This window comes from Hydra vulgaris, chromosome 12 (genome assembly GCF_038396675.1).
Source record: "Hydra vulgaris chromosome 12, alternate assembly HydraT2T_AEP".
Classification (NCBI taxonomy): Eukaryota; Metazoa; Cnidaria; class Hydrozoa; order Anthoathecata; family Hydridae; genus Hydra; species Hydra vulgaris.
In genome coordinates, this window is record NC_088931.1 from 69,067,777 (window position 1) to 69,089,386 (window position 21,610).

The following is a 21,610-nucleotide window of genomic DNA, read 5'->3' on the forward strand; positions in this document are numbered from 1 at the left end:
ATTTGGAACTAAATATAATTATTTTGCATAGTATTTTTTACTAAATCGGACACCTTAAAAACAGAAAAAAGAACATTTTACTAATTCTAAATAGAATAACTAAAATAAAACCTACAAAACAAATGTTTTATTCCTTGTAAAATGGTAAAATGCTGCATTCATAATTCAAGTTTTAAAGAAAACATGGACGTTTAGAAGAAAAGTTTGGGAATTCAGTTTTTTTTTGTCAATTTTATGTTAAACAATCCCATGTTGATGAACTTGTTGAAAATGGTTTCAAAATTTTGTGTCAATCTGATGCTATCCTAATACAATTTTAGATTGGAAATTTTTTGCTGACTGTTATTTTCTGATTTTAAGGGGTTAGGATGAATAATATTTATTCTTTTTCTATGTGTTTCTTGTATTTATGGGGTTTTTTTATTTTATTTTTGATAAAAAGATTTCTTGAATTGATGAGGGGTTTTTTTTTTTGATAAAAAGATGTATGACTTTTAGGAATTCTTAAAAAGTTGCTTATTTTATTCCTGCACAATTTAAATTTAATGAATAGTTGATTTTTTGTGTTAAGAGTTACCCTAAAATTATGCTAAGCAGTTATTGTCATTTTTAAAATATTGTTACATTTTGCTGACCCCCTAAAACCCCTCCCTAAAACTATGCAACAAAATTGTTACCCTCACTCCTCTTAAATTTTTGTGATTTTAAATACAATAATATTTTGAATTTTTTGAGCTGCTTTTAGTCAACTAATTAATACATTTCAATAAATATAAATTTTAATTATTAAAATTTAATACTATTTTTTGCACTCTTTTAGTTCGATGCGAAGTTGTATAAAAAAGTAAACATAAAGTAGCAACAAACACTTCTAAAAAAAGTGAATGATTATTTGATATTAATTTCTGTCCTTGTAATCTAAATGTTGTTCTCTGTAATGAAAAAAAACATCAAGTGTAAAAAAAAAAAAAAATTGTTCTGATACTCATATTCAATGCACATGTAGCCCACGTGCATTATTAATTGTGTTAGAGAAAGTTTTAGACAATGAAGTATATAATATGTTTCTTGCATTTGCTGTAGCTGTAAGAATTTTACACATAGAAAATGACAGAAATTAATTATTGCCAAGTGCCTTTTTGCCACATTTATCCATATCAGAAGTTATCATGTAAGATTTGTAACGTTTCATATTGTGGATGATTTAATTGATTTATTACAGTTGCTCTTGATCTGTAATTAAATTTGAAAACTGACAGTATTTAAGAAAGCACAATAATACAAAATACAATCCACTTCAAGTCTTGAGAAAAATCAAAATGTTTCAAAACTATATTGTTCCATAGAAACGCCCCTCGAAAAGAAATACAAAACTTGCCTCAATTGGTTCTGAAAACTGGTTGAAAAAGGAAACTATCATTTGTAAATTATATCTATTTTTTTCTTTTAAGGAATATAAATTGTGAAATGAAAGTGGAGCTATACGAGTTTTAGATATAAACATAAAACACAGTACATTAAAAATATTTAGTTGAAATATATTTAAAATATTCATTTCAATAAAAAGAGGCTTACCATGTGAAAAACGGTCTTTAAAATTATTAAGACGTGCAACATGCTTCTGTTGGCAATCAAGAGGTTCTAATTAACTTTTATTGACACTACCCCAAGCCGCATTCCCATAGTTTATGTGGCAATGAATGAATGAGTGGTATAGTTGACTTAAAATATGTTTATTTAACATGCATCTTGCTTTATATAGTATACCTATACTTTTCAAAATTTTGCAGGTAATGTTTTCGATATGTTTTTTCCATGTGAGATTTTCCTCAATTGAAACCCCTAAAAAGTAAATACATGTTGCTCTCTTAATTAGAATGCCATCAATAAAAAGAGGAGGAAGCTTGATTGGAAGTAGACTATTTTAGAGTTAGAATGAAAAAGAAACCATTTTGGTTTTTCAATATTCAGAGAAAGTTGTTTGATTTAAACCATTGAGAAACTTTCATTAGTTCATTGTCCATACAAGAATATAGTGTTATGTTGCTATGAGATAAAAAATAATTTGTGTCATCAGCAAACATAACTGTCATTAAATTGGATGCTTCATAGAGGTCATTTATGTAAATGAGAAAAAGAGGAGGTCCTAAAACAGATCCTTGAGGAACTCCGCAAGTTATTTCTAATAATTGAGATCGTGATGATTAGTCGAAATGAACAAATTGTTTTCTATTGCGTAAATAACTTTTTATTAGCTTAAGAAAATTTCCTGTGATTCCATAACATTTTAGTTTTTTGAAAAAGATTTTATAGTCAATCATATCAAATGCTTTTGATAAGTCAACAAAAATGCCTAAACTAAATTTGGACTTTTCAAATGAATCTGTAATATATTGAGGAAATTTTTAGTATAGCGTGCTCAGTAGAGTTATTTTTCTTAAACCCATATTGATTTTTATATAGTAAATTATTTTGAGACAGATGGAAAATTTTGTTATAAAGAATTTTCTCTAAAACTTTAGAAAAAACAGAGAGAACAGAGATAGGACAGTAATTACTGAATTCAACAACTCTCCCCCTTTAAATATTGGTGTAATTTTTGCTATTTTCAACAGATCAGGAAATATTCCTAGATCAATTGAACATTTAAATACTTTATAAAGAACATTTTTTATGGTTTCATATGAGTTAATAACCACGTTTCCGTTAATATCATCATGACCTATTGCTTTATTTGACTTAAGCATTTTAAATGCTTTATCAGACTCATCAAAAGATAATTCAAAAAAATCTAGACAAGACACTAAAGGATAATTAAAATTATTAATTTTTTTTTTCGGTTCGAATATTTTTAGCTAAATTTTTTCCAACTGAAATAAAAAAAGTGTTCATTTTATCAGCTATCACTCTCAGATCATAAAAAATTTCATCATTAATTTTGATGGCATTTTGTAAAGAGTTTGTTTTTGATTTCCTACTGCCTGTAATTTGAAATTCGCTTATGTTTTTTTAGTAAATTTATGTAATAATTTTTTTTTTTAATTTTTCTTTGGACTTCAAATTTTTTAACATAAGTCTGGAAAATGTTTTATTTTCGAATGATTTTGTTTTTAAGTATTTGATATACAATTTTTGCTTGATTTTAGAACATTTTTTTAAAATCTTTTGTAATCCATGGCGACGTTATATCTTTCACTTTTTTTTCAATATTTTATATATCGGAAAATTAATATCATATACTTCAAAAAATGTTTTTAAAAACAAATTATAGACTAAATTAGCATTGTTAGAATCATCAATGTGATTCCAATGAAGTAAAGATAATTGTTCCTTGAATGCTATACAATTTGTTACTGTAAAAAATTGTTTAATGAGAAGTTTATTTTGATGGAGCAGTTTTATGTTGTCTACGTTAATAGAAAAAAAAATTAGAAAGTGATCTGAGACGTCACTTTTAATTATGCCATTTTTTATAGATAAGTTAAAAATATCTGTAGTTATTATATTGTCTATTAAAGAGGCTGATGATGATGTAATTCAAGAAGGTTTGTTTATTAACGGTATCATTCCATTTTCAAAAATATCGTTATAAAATTTTTAAATGTTGTTGATAGCGTGGTAATCATAGCAATTTAAATTAAAATCACTAATTATGTAATTGAATTTCTTTTCATGCATACCTTTTTTAATTATATCATTTTGCAAAAATTCATTAAAACTTTCTATTACGCCAGATGGTGGGCAATAATATAATATAATATAATTTTTTCACCCAAATCTTTTCCTTCACAATATAAGCTCTCTCAATTTCAATATTATCAATTACTTCTAGTTTAAATATAAAAAAGTCTTTTTAACTTACTTCATTTTTTAAATAATTATTCTCTTTTTGCATACTCAATATTTTGATTTCAAGTTTATCAATTTTGCCGTTAAATATTTTCATTATTGTGTTTTCATGTGTATCCATTATTTCTTTGAAAAGCGCCATTGTAATTTTATTAGCCATAATTTAACGATTAGAAATAAAGACATCCATTCGCCACGCAAGAATCAATCAATTATCAACATAGTATATATATATACATATATATATACATATATATATATATATATATATATATATATATATATATATATATATATATATATATATATATATATATACACATATATATATGTTTTAATGAAATACAAGAGTACATAACATCATTTTTTAAAGTGTTGGTAATAGACATTGAAAATTATATTTGATAAAAATATCATAAAACGCTGACATAAGAAAAAGAATTATGAATAGTTAAATACTTACCATCCAATGATTTTATAATTAAAAGTATAAAACAATTAGATGATTGCACTTATAACAAAAAGTAATATATATATTTTTTACAAATTTCTTACTGCTCTGTTCTTTAAAAACATCGAGCACTCTTTTCATAAAATTCACTAACATATTTGAAATACATACATTTCTTGTGAGGGTCACTATAATAAAAGGAGGCTACTTAAGTTTTTTTTTGTTGTTGCTGCAACTCACAACCCTAAACTCCTAAACAACTGCTGAAGAAGACCAAAGAAGTGTGAAGTAGAGTAGAGAAGTGAAGAAGTGCATAGAAAAAAGGTTGAACTTTAACTTACAATAAATAATTAACTTACAGAGAAACAAGTTGAACTTACAACCCATATATTAATAGGTGTATCAAGAATTGTCATACTGTAAAGTTTAAATCAAAACTTACTGTATCAAAAAGAATAAAATCAAAACTTATCAAAGTTAAGTAACAAATTATTTTGAAGACTTTTAGTTTCAAGACATTATCAAGAGCTTAATAAATTAACAAATTCTAAAAAACAAGGTTAATGTGAAAAAGAGTAATTGGAATCAATAGAAACAATTTCTTACTTCTTAGAAATATAATAAAAAATAAGTTATACAAATAAGTTTTTAACAAGAAGCTGTTTCAAAAAGATGGAATACTTTTAATTTGTATTTATTGGACTATTAAATGTGTTATTTTAAAAACTGTATTGTTTTGCTAAGATAATAGCACTTTTACTCCTCTGTCATTGTTTTATTGTAAAGCAGTCATGAAAGACTGGTGAAAGTAAGAATCCATTTAATACAATTTAGTAAATTTTACATTTATAATTATTAAAATTTTAAAAGACAATCAAAATATTCATTCTAGCTACATATAGAAAAATATGTTTCATTAACATTATAATTAAAACTAAATTTTATTTTTGCGTTCACCTTTTTTTAAAAATGTTTGAGAAAAAGGGAATTTTTTTACAAAAAAAAAAGTATTATTAAAATAAAATATTTGATAAATTTATATTAATTATATGAACAAAATTTTTTCAATCAAAAATGTATCAAAACCTGGCCATCAACAAAGTCACCATTTTCTGTGAGAGAATAATTTAAAGAAAACTTTTTTATGTAGTTCACATCAGTGTTTCCATCACCTTGAAGTGCAATACCATTAACAGTTGTTACTTTTTCAAATTGAACCTAATCAAAAAAAAAACCAGTTTAAACAAAACAAGTTTTCATAATAGCAGTATGTTATATAAGTCTAATAATAGTGAATGATATAGTTAAAAAAATATTTCTTTATAATTTGTTTTTTTTATTTTATGCTTAACTTTTATAATTTTTGATTTAAAGTTTATAATTACTTTATGTTTGGCATATAATTGACTATTGCTTAAAATATATTTCAATAAGAAATATTTTTACTAAACTTTACCTTCTCAGTTCATTTAATCGATATCACACTTTATTTTGTAACTTATTTAAATATATTTATATTTTATCATAAATAAATTGATTATAAATATATTTATTTTTACATATTTAACAAAATAAGCTTTAAAACATAAGTTACAAAAGTAAAAATATAAAAAGAATTATTACGCAGAAAAGGTCTTAATATATCAAATGATTTTCAGAAAAAAAATCAAAAAGTTTATACAACTAATCAATTTAAAATCAACTCAACAGATAGAGCAAAGTTACAAGAACAAGTTGTTTCCATCACATCTTCACTTCCAACAAGGCTGCAAACAACCACTATTAGAGTTGGAAATTACTGGAATTAATAATTAATGGACTAAATTCTTTCTTCAGTTCAATATATTTATCAATACGACAACTATTTTGTGGATTTGAAATCCACAAAACTTATTTTATTTTGGAGTTCTTTTTGCAGTTCATTTTGCACTCCAGCTTGTAATATTACTTCTATTAAATCTGCATTAGGTGCAGATGAGGTAGCATCATTATTGATATCATCATGCTCATGTTCTGTTATGAAATTTGTGTCATTTTTACTCAATTTCAATATTGGAAGTTTCAGCTGATGCAAAAACTTCAACTAGGTTTTATAGCACAAAAAAAATCATTTTCTGAAATGGGATTCAACTCTTAAATGAACTGAATCCCATTTTAAAAAAACATTTCTTTAATTTTAATTTGATTAAGGGTTTATTAACAAATTTGGATAGAATTAAAAATTATCAAATTATTACACTCAAAGAATTCCATCTAGTTTTTATCTCTCATTTTAACTTTTTTAAACATTCTTATATCACCTATTAAATTGGTTATAATTTGGTCAAAGTCAGTATTCAATGTCTTACCATGTTCATTTTTTTCACCAAAATCTAAATGGTAATCAGAGTACTGATCTTCAGCAATCTGATTACAATTTAGAATTTAGAAATGCAGCACATGGTTATAGCGAAGTTGATTTAAAACACCAAACATATTGATATATTTTTTCATTATGGCTGCTGTACCCTTAGTTGATGCAACAACATTATTTTTTTAAAAAAATCAAAGTCTGCCAACTTTCTTTTTATCAAGCCCAGAACATAGCATTCAATTGTATTTGAGTCTATTGCAAGCACATATGCTGTTACGTTACCATGACATAAAATAGTGCAATCTGTCCATTCGTTTGTTGCATTTTTTATTTTTCCCATATTTTTCTGAAGTTCAGTAAATGTTAAGAAGAAGAAGAAGAAGAAGAAGAAGAAGAAGAAGAAGAAGAAGAAGAAGAAGAAGAAGAAGAAGAAGAAGAAGAAGAAGAAGAAGAAGAAAAAGAAAAAGAAGAAGAAGAAGAACAACAACAACAACAACAACAACAACAACAACAACAACAACAACAAGACCTATATGCTTTTTCACTAAACATTTTTGCCCTTTTTCAAAAATTTTTTAGCTTTTACTACCATTTTGCATTTTTGCTGCATTTTTATTTTGCAATTGCTCAACAGTTTTTGTGTTTCTTCAACAATGTTTACTTGGATTTACTCTACTGTTTTTTGAGATTTTCAACACAGTTTTTGTATCCTCATCAACTAAATTATTTTCAGTGCTATTTAAATACCATGTTTGTTATAGAAGTTTCTACATTTCATAGCATTAGAAAGTTACTAAAAATGAATAAAATTAAAATAAGAAAAGTTATTTTAATCATTACACGATTAAAATAAGCAAAAATAAACTTCTCTCTCTAAAGTTTGTCCACCTTGAAATAAAAACACATAAAATCTTCACCAGGTTTATCACTTTAATTTATCCGATTCAATGATTACCTAAATTAGGATATTATACTTTATTTTGCCTTATTAAACTCTCCCTTGCTATTTATTATTAGTTTTTTCCTAATAGATCTGAAGACTTTAAATTCGACAAAGATTTCAAATAGAGTTTGATTAATTGTTAATTATATAATACTAATTTTTATGGCAACTCTAAACTTGCACAATCCGCAACTAATGAAAACTAATAATTTTATTAGTCAACAGTTTTATTGGTTGTTATTGGTTAAAACTCTAAGAAGACCCAATTATTACAAAGCACCACCACATAGGAACTAGGATTTAGTAAGTTGGTTCTCCATTTCCAGCATAACTGACACCTCTTATATGATTCCAGCTAGGTTTGAACTCTCAAGGCTTGCAGTACAAAATCAGGGCTCTATTCACTGCAACACAGCAACACAGCTGCTATTAACCTCCATAGAAGACAAATCGCTTTATTTTTGTCAGTTAACTTTTATATCACTTTATTAATTTACCACTGAGTAAAATATGATTTTTTTGGGTAAAGTTATGTGATCTACTGTTTTGAATGTTTTTAATTGGTCAATAAAATACTTGGTGTATACCGTATTTACTATAAGAATTTGAGGTTTTATAAATAAACTCTATAAGTGCGTGTTTAGCTGAATAAAGATCTTTAGTTGATAATTTTTAAACCCAAATTGATTTTTTTACAGAAGTTTATTCAAATTAAGTTAATTTTATAAGCTCTATTTTAAATCTTTATTTTTAAAATTTTTAAGAAGGTTGAAAAGACAGTAATACAGTGATTATTGCTTATTTAATTTTTGGCCATCTTTGTTAATTGGAGTAACTTTGACAAAAGAGATTTATAAGCTTTCTCCAACTCTATCCTTTCATCTGCAAAATAAATTTTCTCCAGTGACATGTGTTGCCTATAAATATTTATTAAATACAAATTGACATGATTGGCTAATAGAAAGTTGTATCACGATGAGATTAAATACTAAATATGTGTTAATATACAATCTGTGAAAATGTCATACTCACTAAATAAACTAATTAAACGAACAAAATGTCTCAAAAAAGCATCAATCAAAAAAAATGTGAATGTCAAAAGTCATTAAAAAAATTACTAATCTGTTATTTGCTTATAAATTATTATAAATGAAATAACATTATGCAGTTTAGAACTTTTAGAAACTATAGCATCAAAAAATTCTACGATTATTACATCAAAAAGTTATTACAAAAAAAAATCTAGTTTTTGTTCTTTTCAAGAATCCAAGAATTTTTTTAAAAAATTTCATTGCTTCATATTTTCTGATATTCAAATCTTTGCTTTTTATTCAGTTGAAAAATGTTTTTAACCATCCAGTATTTATTATTAGGTTGTTTCAACCCTTTTTTAACTGAAATGAAAGCAAAATTATTAAATATTTTAATAATATCTCTAAGCACAGTAAAAAATAAGTGGAACTTATTTATCAGGCCATATATATTATTCGAATATACTAACTTGATTACCATCTGTAAATAATAATCAGAAATTATTTATAAACAAAGTATTAAATATATGCAACCCTAAACCTAATCTTGACCCCAACCTTAACCCTATTATATATAAGTATATGTGCAACCTATTTGAATTAAACATGTATGCTATATAAAATAATGAATGATCAAAGGTAGAAAATTTAATGCTTATTGCCCTAAGAATTATTGGATGCTAATGCTACAGCAAATGTTTAAACAACTAGTCCTACTTGGAAGTTAAATGAGCAGGGATGCTTGAGTTAAAAATGTTAAATAAGCAGGGATGAGTCCCAAAAGGACTCTGCATCCCTGCTTATTTAACATTTTTATAAATAAACTCTATAACTGCTTGTTTAGCTGAATAAAGATCTTTGTAGTCCTGAAGTCCATGCAGCCATTTTACCTAAGGACTCCGGGCTCAAAAAACGATTGTTCCTCTAACCTAAAAGTTATAATTTTTTTTCCTATTAGTAGTCCATAAATTTATTTATACCCTTAGAGTTCCTGGATACCAAAAACTAGGATAAAGTAATCTTTGTGTGACTTTCAAATCCGGAGGTCTTTTTGGGACTCCGCATACCTGGCAATGACTGATAATTTAGAAACTAAATTAACTGGAGGAGAACATTCCAATAACACTGCAGGAACAAAATTCAGAGTTTTCATAGAGTAATTATTTAAATCTGATTTCTAAAGTTTTTTATGCTTTGTCAACTAGTTTTGTAAAACTGTCAATCATTATTATAAAATAACTAACATAACTACATTTTTTGTAGTAGACAGTAAAAAAAAAACAGTAAAAGCTGGTTATTTAGAATGTAAAGAGAATAGAAAATTTTTCAGAATAGTAAAGAAATTTGAAAAAAGTAAAAAGAAAAAAAAAATAGTTTGTTTTTTAGTAAATTTATTTGAATAAACTGGAAGTATTATAAAATTTCATTTTTAATTTTTATTACATCAAAAAATTCTTGGATTATTACATCAAAAAGTTATTACATCAGAAAATTATTGCATCAAAAAAATTATTACATCCAAAAAAATCTAGTTTATGTTCTTTTCAAGAATCCAAGATTTTTATGCTTTGCAAACTAGTTTTGTAAAACTGTCATTCTTATGAAATAACTATTAACTAAACTTTTTACAGTTATTCCATACTTTAAGATAGGAAATGAAATAAATTCAGGTATCACTCTCGTTGCTACGACCGTTGCTAAGGAACTAGAAAATTATAAACTATTTTCAAATGCTAAATTAGAGTCACTTTGTTTTCTTCTGTTTTTGACTGTTTTGTCTAAATTTTATGTTATTTTTAGAATCAGCAATGTCGAATTGATTAGAAAATTTGATAATTACAAATGTGAAAATTTTGAATTTTTTGAGATATGCGCCATCTTAAACTACCGCATTGTAATTGAATTGAATTTGAAACCATGTTAAAAATCATTTCAAGCCTTACTGTTTTTAAATTAAACAACATTGTTATAAAAAAATTATTAATAAAACCTAAATAGGTTTTTTGAAAAAAATATACATTTTCTTAATTTAAATACTTATATTATGTATTTCTTAAAACACTCATTATTTCTTAAAACACTCATTTGCTTTCTCACAATTTAGTTGTTTTGTTTTTTAACGAAGGGGGATTGTTTATGGGTGAAATTCTTAAGGGTCAATTACTTAATTATTTATCAAATATAGAATAAGCTGTTTCTTATAACAACTTTAAAATATTAATCAAGTTAATCAGTTATTACAAAGATATTCCTCTGACTAGGTTACTTTGTATCAATATTGTTTTAAAACATGATTTAATTTTTATTCATTAAAAATTTTGCACAGAAATATAAAAATTAGCCATCACAATTACTTTAAATAATATACTAGATCGCTAAATGACTTTTGTGATCATTTATAACTAGTAATTCAACATTAATAATGAAGACAAAGGGTAGATGATTCATCAAGTACATTACTGTTCATAAATATAGGAAGACCTAAATTATTGTGATAACAAGCCCCATGCTGTTGCATAAGTGAGATCCTTTTCAAGCTCAAATGCTTCATCCAAGCAATCAGAGAGTGATGGCTTCTTATTATGACAAGAATAAATGGTAGTGTCATCAGCAAGCAATGCCACCTTAGATGTGAGAATATTTAAGATTGTTAATGTAAATTAAAAAGATTATAGGGCCAAAGATTGAACCTTAAGGAACCCTTGAAGTTACAGGATATAAAGAAGAGTGCTGTCCACGGAAGACAACTTTTATACTACAATTAGAAAGGAATAACTCAATAACTTTAAATGTTACCAGATACACCATAAGAAGAAATCTTATGGAGAAGACCAGCATACCAATCTTTGTCAAAAGCTTTAAAAATGTCAAGAGCGATTAACCTTTCCACCTCTATCTAATACACGATGAAACCTATCATTTTTTACTGTTAGCAAATCAGCTGTAGAACAAATAGATCAAAATCCATATTGATGATCTGAAAGTAAGTTATTAGATTCAAGATGAGAGATTAAGTGTTTGTTAATTAAAGATTCAAAAACCTTGCTTATGGTAGGAAGAAGACAAATGGGATGGTAGTTAACTGAGTCAAATCACTCTCCAGAAGTTTTGAAAATAGGGATAACAGATGCCGCTTTCCAGCATGCTGGCAAACAAGACTTTGATAAGCACTTGTTGAATAATTTTGAAAGTATGTATGACAGCTTTGGAGAACACTACTGCAAGACTACAACAGGTATGTTGTCTGGACCACAAGCGGTAGAAGAATCTAAGCAGAAAATCACTTTTGATAAAGAGGTTGGAGTGATACGAATGTCAAGCAATGGATCAACCTGTTTGGCTCAAGTCTGAACGATACAAGAGAGGTGGAATAACAGGTTTCTCCTTATTATTGATACTGTTAAAGATTCTCCATAAGTCACGAGAGCCTAATTTTTATGATGAAATATGAGATTTTATGACCTGAGAATAGCGAGCTTTATCGTTAGACAAAACCTTTTTACAATGGTTTCTAGCAATAGTAAACAGACGTCTGTTTTCTGGAAAATTGTTTTGCTGATAGATATGGAAGTAACAATTTCGATTGGAAATTGCAAAAGCACAATGCGAAGAAAACCATGGAGAAGAGTGAGGTTTGACCTGGAATCGTTGAGAGGGAATAAAAGATTCCATGCCAGCCTGAATCCGCAAAGTTATGTAAGAAACACATTTGTCAGCAGGAAGACAAAAGATTTCTACCCAAGGGCATGAAGAAAATCATGGAAAAATTCCCAATCAGCTTTAAGGTAGTTGTAAAAGGTACAATGATAGGGGAATTTAGATCATGAAGAAGAATGAGATAATAGTTTTAGAAAGATCAAACTGTGATCTGAAGCACTTAAGGGTGAATTTGGAGAAACTGAGCATTGACTAGGATTAGAAACAAGATATAAGTGGAGTAGCGAAGGTAAATGATTCGGTTTGTCTGGAAAGTGAGTTGGAAAGTTGACTATTTGAGTTTGAGATTGAGAAAGGCAAAAGTTGAGGGCCTTAACACCAGCAGAGTCACTGACATTAGAGCCAAGCCATTCAGTGTGATGGGCACTAAAGTCACCAACAACAACAATATTGGCTGATGGATAAAGAAAGAGGGCTTGGTCAATATGATCAGAAATAACATCAAAAAAAAGGTGCAGTCTTGAGATGAAGGAGAGAGATATAGAACAAAGAGAACGGCAATAGAGTGAAGTGGTGCTAAATGAAAGCACATAAAAAAATAGTCTGTGGATTCAAACCTAGTTTTGCAACAAATGGGTGAATTCTTACGAATGTAAATGCCCAGGCCAAGCTTGTGACTATTGGGGTCTTTACGAATTAAAGGAAGATAACCATCAACATTAAGATTATAAGATGAGACAGCTGAACTCAAATTAGTTTCTCAAAGAGCTAGTAGGTCTGGTGAACTTTTTAAGTGATAAAACTCAATACAAGAAAAGTTACTAGGAAGTCCACAAATATTAGTGAATGATAGGTTTAGAGAACTTGTTGGTGACAATGGTTTTTGTGTTTTATAGTTTTTGGTACTTAAGTCATCTTAAGTTTTTTTAAAGAACTTGACTTAAAGCATAGATAGTACTCAGTACACTATTTAATAGTCTAAGCAATTGCCTCATTATTATTAATAAACCCTAAGCCATAACAACGGGCTCCAAATGTGGCCTTGACAATGCACACCATAAGTACAAACATGTACACCATCCATGCGCAATATGGCACTGTTAGAACTCTGATATTGTACAGCTGTTGATGGAATCAACCACTCTGAGAGCTACCACAGAGTTCGGGAAACCTGACTACCAGCCTGCCTTAAAACCATAAAACTGAGCTTTACCCTCATTAGTAGATAATAGAATGAGTTGCCTAGTCATAAAAATAGAGACGCAAGCAAAACCCATGCATTGAATCAAGAAGATCCAGCGTTCAACATCCTAAACTGGAAATAATGGACTAAAAACACATCTGCGCCAGTCTAATAGATGAAAAAGGGGTGCGAGGCTGGTCAACATATAGATTCTGTTTTCTTCTTAAGTCTTTGCCTATGTGTTTAACATCTGCCCAAGATGAGCATTTTTTCGAGACATTATCTCTAATAAACATGCATTTCATCTCTAATATACATTCTCCCTAATATACTCTAATATCTTTTATCAACATGCATTATAAAAATTTCTAATATACATGCTCTATATCCATTCATCCATCTCTAATATACATCTATTTATCCATCTCTAATATACATGCATTATAAAAATTTCATGGTGCAAAGTATCATTGTTATAATCAATCTTATTGTATTATCACATTATTATATTATCAAAGTTACTTGGTATGGAAATAAAGTTTATAGATTATTGAGCTTTTTGTATTGACTTGAAGACTTCTATGCAACATAATATATAACAATCACGGTATTTGCATATATTTACTGGATGCATGTAATTCAAATTAGATTGAGTTCTTATTATTAAATAAAACCAAATTATTTTTAACTTATAATGGGGTTAACTAGCAGAAAACTGAAATCAAAAGCTAGAAGAAGAAAACTTTATGGTAACAGTTTGTCCGAAGCTACAACAAGAAACAAATGAAATTAGTATATGTGCATCAACTAAAAAAATAAATTATGACAATATTTGACTTAGATACAAATTTTATATAATTCAGCCTTTTATTGCACATAAACCTTTTACGTTTACGTGCAATAAAAGTTTCTCTCAAAGGAAAAATTCTTTTTAATGGAAGAAACAATATAAGGAAAAAAATGACTTACTAATCAAGTCATAAACACACTTCAGTACTATTACAGTTGTGCTATTAGTACAGTATTAGTAAAATAAACTTATATAGAAAAAATAACTTATATGCAAAACGGCAATAGCTGCAATTATTCGTGTCTATTCAGAAAATGCTTCAAATGAAAAAAAATCATAAGTTTTGTCCATTGCAAAAGCAAATTAAAGTAATACATTTGATTTATTAACTTTTTTTTATTTCAGAACATGCATAGCACCATTATTGATTAGTTTGCAAAGTTTGATAAAAATGTTTTTTCGAGATCAAAAGATTTATTGGAACAAAAAATCTGTATAAACTGGGTATTTCCCTAATTATTTTCTTTAATTATTATTTTTTCAATTTTATTTTTGTCATTATAAACCTAAAAGACGTAATCATAAACAAATATTTTATGAAACAGATTTTTCTGGTATGTACCACCTTAAAATGCGCAACTGACGTAATTAAATTTTTAATTAAGTAAGTATAAATATTGAGAAAAGTTTCATTAACTTAAATTACATTTTTTTATTACACATACAAATTTTAACAAGAAAGTCTTATTTACTTCTAATTAAAATTTTAAATTAAAGTTCAAAAACCAGTATAACAATCTAAAAAAATATTTCTATAACTACAAGCTTAGTCTGAATGCATTTTTTTTTTTGTTAATTCTAATTTACAACGTAATTTGTGATAAAATAAGATAATATAATATTTTTTTTCAATAAGTAAGAAATTCACAATGATCTTATATCAAAACCTTATAAAGTGAACAAATATATTTAGTTATGCAGCCCACGGAATTAGGGATGGCATTAGGCAATGCCAATCTAACTTCTGACCTTAATGCGTTTGAGGTCGGCAAAAAGTTGCAGACTTTGTTTTTATGTTTATAGTAACCCTTCATGTCAAATTTTTTTGACATGAACTCTAACAGTTTCATTTTTCCAAGGGCTGATTATTAAATATTTAAATATTTATCAATTCCGAGGGCTGGTTATTAAATATTTAATAAATTTGTTATAAATAATAAAATTTTATCAGTTACAAACATTTAAAAAAATAAAGCTGATTAGTGTTAGTAATATTTAAATATATTATTAGAAAAGAGAAAAATTTTAGTTTAGTTTTAAAAATGGGGTTAGAAGTAGACAAATCAATGTTGTGCAAAATAAAATTATTCCATAGATGTAGTATGCAGTAATCAATACAAAGTTAATTATATTTAGTTCTATGGAAAGGTTAATTTAGTAAGCTATTGTATCATAGCATACATTTTTTTCCAGGTTTAAAGGTAATAAGATCTCTAAAAATGAAAGGGGGTAAATTATTTTTCCACATATGATATGTACATATGTGTATATATATATAAAATACTCCTTTTGCTTATATTTCCATATATGTATTTATAAAATACTCCTTTTGGAGCTGAAAATCAAGGGTGAATTTATTTTAACAAAACTAAAGGACCAAGATACTACAATACCTTCTTTTTTTTTTGAGTCTTTGATAAAAAGAATTTCTGAACGAAGAAATATTAGAATTGCAGGATTTTTAAGATACTTAGGCACCAAATCAGTATGATCAAGCTAAAAATGATTATATTTTAAACTATCCTAAGAATAAAGAGTGTCTAATTATAGCAAGAGATATTTATTATCTTCTTTTTTATGACCATAAAGATCCTATGCATTAAATTTTTTACCATGATCATCAGTTGAAGCAGATAGATGCTTTAGTGTTGATGGACTTTTTATCACTAAGTTGAGAATATCATTGAGTGATAAAATGGTATTATGTTTATTGCGTTCAAATTTAAAAGTTTTGTTATATTTTTCTTTATATGGTTATACTTATATAGTAATATAACACAAAAATGTATGTAAAATTTATGTTTTGAAAATAACTAAAATTACTTAAAAATACTTAAGTTACTTAAGTAATTTGAAAAAAATTGCTTAAATTTATTTAAGTAATTTTTTCCCCTTACTTGAACACCCCTATATATATATATATATATATATAATGGTTTTTATTTTTATTTAGCTTACTTTGGTTTTAAAGCGTCATTTTTGAAATGCGCAAAAATTATCAAACTATTCAAAAGTCAAGTCAAAAAACAAAAATTGTACATGCGTACATGCGCTTCTCTTTTATGTATTGTTTGTCATTCTGTAAGTAAAACCTAACTTAGTAAAACTTATAAAGACAATTTAAAGCCATTTCATTTAAATGTTCACTATGGTTGCCAAATGTCAAATAACATTTTCAACTAATTGGGTCTTTTTTGTGACCTTTTTGTTGGAGTTTTAATAACTCCTATACATTTTATGTTGGATTTAAATCTCGGGAGAATCCTTGGCCTATCCTAGAGTAGAATTTTTTCTAATAATTTTTACTAGATTTTGCAGTGTTGCATGGGACTCTAACTTGTCTAAATATTTTTTTCTGCTTATTTAAAAAACACTCCTTCAATTGAGGTAAAAGTCTTTTTCAATATTCTCCAACCAATCTATAGAAGGCTGAGGCCTTTCTTACTGATAAACCAAAGCATGACTTTAGGAGGATTCTTAATTGTCTGAATTATTTAATCTTCATGAACATTGATAGTGTTTTTAACATATTGAGCCTTTTGAGTCATAATTTCTATCACAAACTCATCACTAATGCATACCTTGAGAAAGCAAAGAAAAGTTCAAAGAACAATGCTGATGACACAGGTTTCAAGTGGAAAGGCACACCTGCCAATTTCAAAAAAAAGTCCTTTATATTTAGATTTTTCTGCAATAAAAAAAAAAAAGTCTTTTAGAAAATAAGTGGGGGGCATGTGCCCCCCTAGCGTCCTCAGCTTTGCAGTATATTAGGACTAAAATATTAGGAAAAGTTTCTATCATTGTATTATAAAGACTTGAAATAACAAAACTTCTTTGCCCAATGCAGGAGTTTCATTCACTAGGCATAAGTTAATTTTGGCTTTTTTGTAGGCCTACTACTTTTAAATACTCGACCCATGCAAACTTCGTTGAAGAGTGATTGTTGCTACATTTAGTCCCACCTCATTTAACTTTAAATCATTTAATATTTAGGCCGTACGCAGATCTATCTGTTTCTTCCATCACGCTGCTCAAAGTTGGGGTATATGTTCTATAAAAGTAAACTTGTGTGCAAACATTAAGTAAAACCAAAACATAAATGTTTACAATATGAAAGACCATAGTTGGCTTAAATAAGTATTTTTCCGTTCTAAACTTCTGTTCACAAGTGTTGTGTTTATGATTTATCATTAGAATTATTTTTTGAGATTTTGAAATGTGGAATGGAAATTGGGAACAAATTTACCAATAGAAGTTTATAAAAAGCTGGAGTTTAATGGTATTATGCAAAGTATTACATTAAAAAAAAAGTAAAACTTATATATAAAAACGTAAAAAAATGGCAGACTGTAAAACTTCTTTTAATCATTTTAACAATGTTATTAATAATGAGGACCTTGTCAAATTTACTCAAACTTTAAATTAAGGAAACTTAAATGGCAGCCACAAAGAAGTGTCAGTTAAAAACTATACTTATATTAGCTAAGAAGATAAAGGACAACTTCGACAACATTATCTAGATGAAATACCAACCAAATCACCAAGAACAACTTCTAGTTGATTTAGATTAAATTCAGGACTAAATTGGTATTATTGTTTTTGTTACCAATTTACAATTAAAATTATTTTAGAAAGGATTTTGAAAAGAATTGAAAAAAACAAAGAGGTTCTTTACATGAATTAAAAAAAAACGAAGAAAATGTTCACAACATAGTTTAGCAGAGTAATAGTTTAGTAATAAAGAATAGTAGTTTAGTAATGAACTTTTTATAAGTTGAATTTTAATCTAAAAAAAAACAATTAAATTCTTCTAATTTATCATCAAGTACAACATCTGTAATAAAGCATAGCTAAAGTACTTATTTTCAAAGTACTATGATTTGGTAATGTTTTTATTGTTAATTTATTAACATTTTCAAAGATCTTTTAAAAAAATTATTTTGTTGAAAAAGTAAATTCATTAGTATTTTTGTAAAGTTTTGTTTTGAATGATTAAAAAATATGTTACACTCTTAATTAAAAGATGTAAAATTACACCGTTTTGGTGTTTATATAACTACAAATGATGCTTTTTGAAAGTTATGGTACAATGGTACTTCACAGAGTTTAGAGTCAGAGGTATCAAGTGACTCTGAAGAATACGGATTTGACTTTACAAGATAAAGACCTTAATGAACAAGAAAGCCAGAATACAGAGTCTTTTGTTAATTAAAAATAAATTTTTCAAGTGATGTACTATATATTTATCATATATCATGTTACTATTATATATTGTATTACATTTATAATAAAAATAGAAATTAAATAAAAGTAAATAATTTTTTTTTAATCTAAAAAAACAAAAAAAACTATAAAAAACAAAAAAAACACAAAAAAACGTTTTTTTTGCAAAAAAAACACAATTAAAAAAAAACGGATTTTTTTGCAACTCTACATATGATTAAAAATAAGGAAATATAGAGTTTTATATAAAACTCTATATTTAATTTTACATTTCTAACTCTATATTTGTTCAATATGTCTGTTTGTCAATATGTATGTGTATTTGTTTATTATACATTTTGTCTGAACCACAAACTGTAGAAGAGTTTAATTTTTTTTTTTTTACAAAAATACCTTTATCTCACTAAATTTTTTCAATTTATTAACAAATTACATATACGGTAGTGGTGTCATGGTAGAGCGCTTGCATTATAAGCAAGAGGTTCCGAGTTCGATCCCCACCACGTCCCTGGTAGTACCACGCTCAAACTTATTTCTCTGGCAGCGGCCTTGTTTGTCTAGGTTCGTGTTTCGGAGTTATAGACTTGAGAGAGGGTTATAACCACAATTAGGTAGCCTCATCATCTGTAGTGGCCTTCTCGACCTTGGGGAGGTGAATTAACACAAAAAAAAATCAAAAAAATGCTTAGAGTACATTGAAAAAATCTTCACATGGAAAAGATTTAGCAATGCATGCATCCAAATTATATCTTGATCATAGTCAATTGAGGAACAACAAACGTAAAAATCTGAAAAATGTGCTCTAATGCCTCAAACAAAATATTGTAAGTACGTACACATCTTATATACTTTCCACCTGAAACCTCTCTGTCAATTGATCCACAAAGATTGTAATTGTAGATAAGAAACAGGATAGAACATAGATATGATAGAACAGAAATAGAAAAGTGAAAAGAAGAAGATAGAGAAGAAACATAATAGAACCTTGCCATACCTTTAAAGTTACTCAAAATGAAGAAGAGTATAGGCCTTTGAGAATAACCTTAATATTGCAGTTAGAAAGAAATGATTTATTATTCTCAAAACCTTTATATAAAAAACTAATAATAGGGTGAAGACTAATCATAGGATGGTTAGAGACTAATTAAAGGGCATTTTTATTGCAAATAAACTAAACCTTTAGTATATAACAATAGATGAAAGTATTTATTCTAAGATACGCCAATTACGTGGGAGAGAGGAGAATGCAAAGATAGAATTACTGTTTGACTTAAAGAATTTCACACTACTGTGACTTATTTACAAAATTCACAAATTTTGTAAATAAGTCACAGTACCTATCCTTTCTAAGATAACTTATCTTCCTGTTATTGGTAATCCAATAACTGAACTTAGCGCAACAAATGAAGTTTTAAGCTGAGGCATTGTTATTGCAGATAAACTAAACCTTCAGAATATAACTATGGTATTTGATAAAAGTATTTATTCAAAGATACATCAATTAGGTGGAAGAGTGAAGATTACAAAAATAGAACTATTGTTTGACTTGTAAAATTTTACACTACTATAACTTTCTGTATCATTATTGGCAAAAAATTCAAAAATTCTGGATTAAAAATAAGTTAATTAATAGTTTATTTAGTTTTACATGACACAGAAAATTCTTTGGTGTATCAAATTGGTTCTATGTTTATGTTATATCATTTACTGTAACTTAATTTTTTTTTTTTTTTTTTTTTTGTTATTCACCTCCTCAAGGCCAAGAAGGCCACTTCAGATGAGGAGGTGTACTTATGCCAGTTCGCACTTATCCCACTTTTTGCAACTACTTCGCATTTATGCCAGTTTGGACTTATGCAAATCCCAGTTCAAACTTATGCCATTCGCACTTATACCATTTTGCACTTATGAAATTCTCACTAATTTCAGTTCGCACTTATTCAGCACTGATCTCAAAATATAACTATTTTATTACAAAATATAACTATTTTATCATAACTTATTCAGCACTGATCTGAAAATATAGCTATATTTTGAGATCAGCGTTATTCGGTCGTCCCCGAAATTGATATTTTTTAACGCTGACGTCTGAAGTCTCTCTAAGTTTGTGACGTCTTCAGATTGCGTGATCAGCAGTGATTTGTTTAAAAATATTGAAAATAGTAAAAGGTTTTTAATTTACCGGTTTAATTTGGATAGACAAATTGTTTTTTAAATGCCATATAGGTCGAACTAACTAAAAAATTATTTATAATGTAAACTTAAATGAGTTATATAAATAAATCAATTAGGATATAAATATGATATTTAGAAATTAATATAAATATAGATTTGATAGATTTGATATTATTATTATTATTGTTATTACAACAATTAATGTTATGATTATTGTTATTACTATTAATATATAAGAAATCTTAATATTTGTCTTTTGTCTTTGAAAGATGAAACACAAATAAAGATTTTAATAGTGTTAACTATTGACAGTTAACACTATTAAAATCTATTTTTTTTCAAATTAATTAAATAGCTAAGAATGTTAACAGTAAAAAAACCCAAAGTAAACAGGCAACAGTAAAACCCAAGTAAACAGGCAACAACCTGTTTACTTGGGTTTTGTTATAAGGATCAAACAATATTTTTAAGGTGGCAGTAAATATTAATTTTGTAAATATCATATTCATATATATGTTATATCATTGTATTATATATATATATATATTATATCATTATATTAGTTTTATATAAGCAATGATATACAGCTAGGAAAAATTCATTCACCATTCTTATTCTGTTTCTACATACATAAAATGATCACTAATATCACAAATCTGCATATTTGATATAACA

General features: G+C 27.0%; 1 protein-coding gene across 2 annotated transcripts in view; it reads right to left on the bottom strand.

Annotated features, from left to right (window-relative positions):
• The window catches only part of LOC136088960 (uncharacterized), a 159,409-nt gene that overhangs the window by 67,813 nt on the left and 69,986 nt on the right, over nucleotides 1-21,610 (bottom strand). For both annotated transcript variants that reach the window (XM_065814245.1, XM_065814246.1), the window contains exon 3: nucleotides 5,387-5,518. In XM_065814245.1, the coding sequence (XP_065670317.1) occupies nucleotides 5,387-5,518 (132 nt within the window). The remainder of the gene's footprint in view (nucleotides 1-5,386; nucleotides 5,519-21,610) is intronic.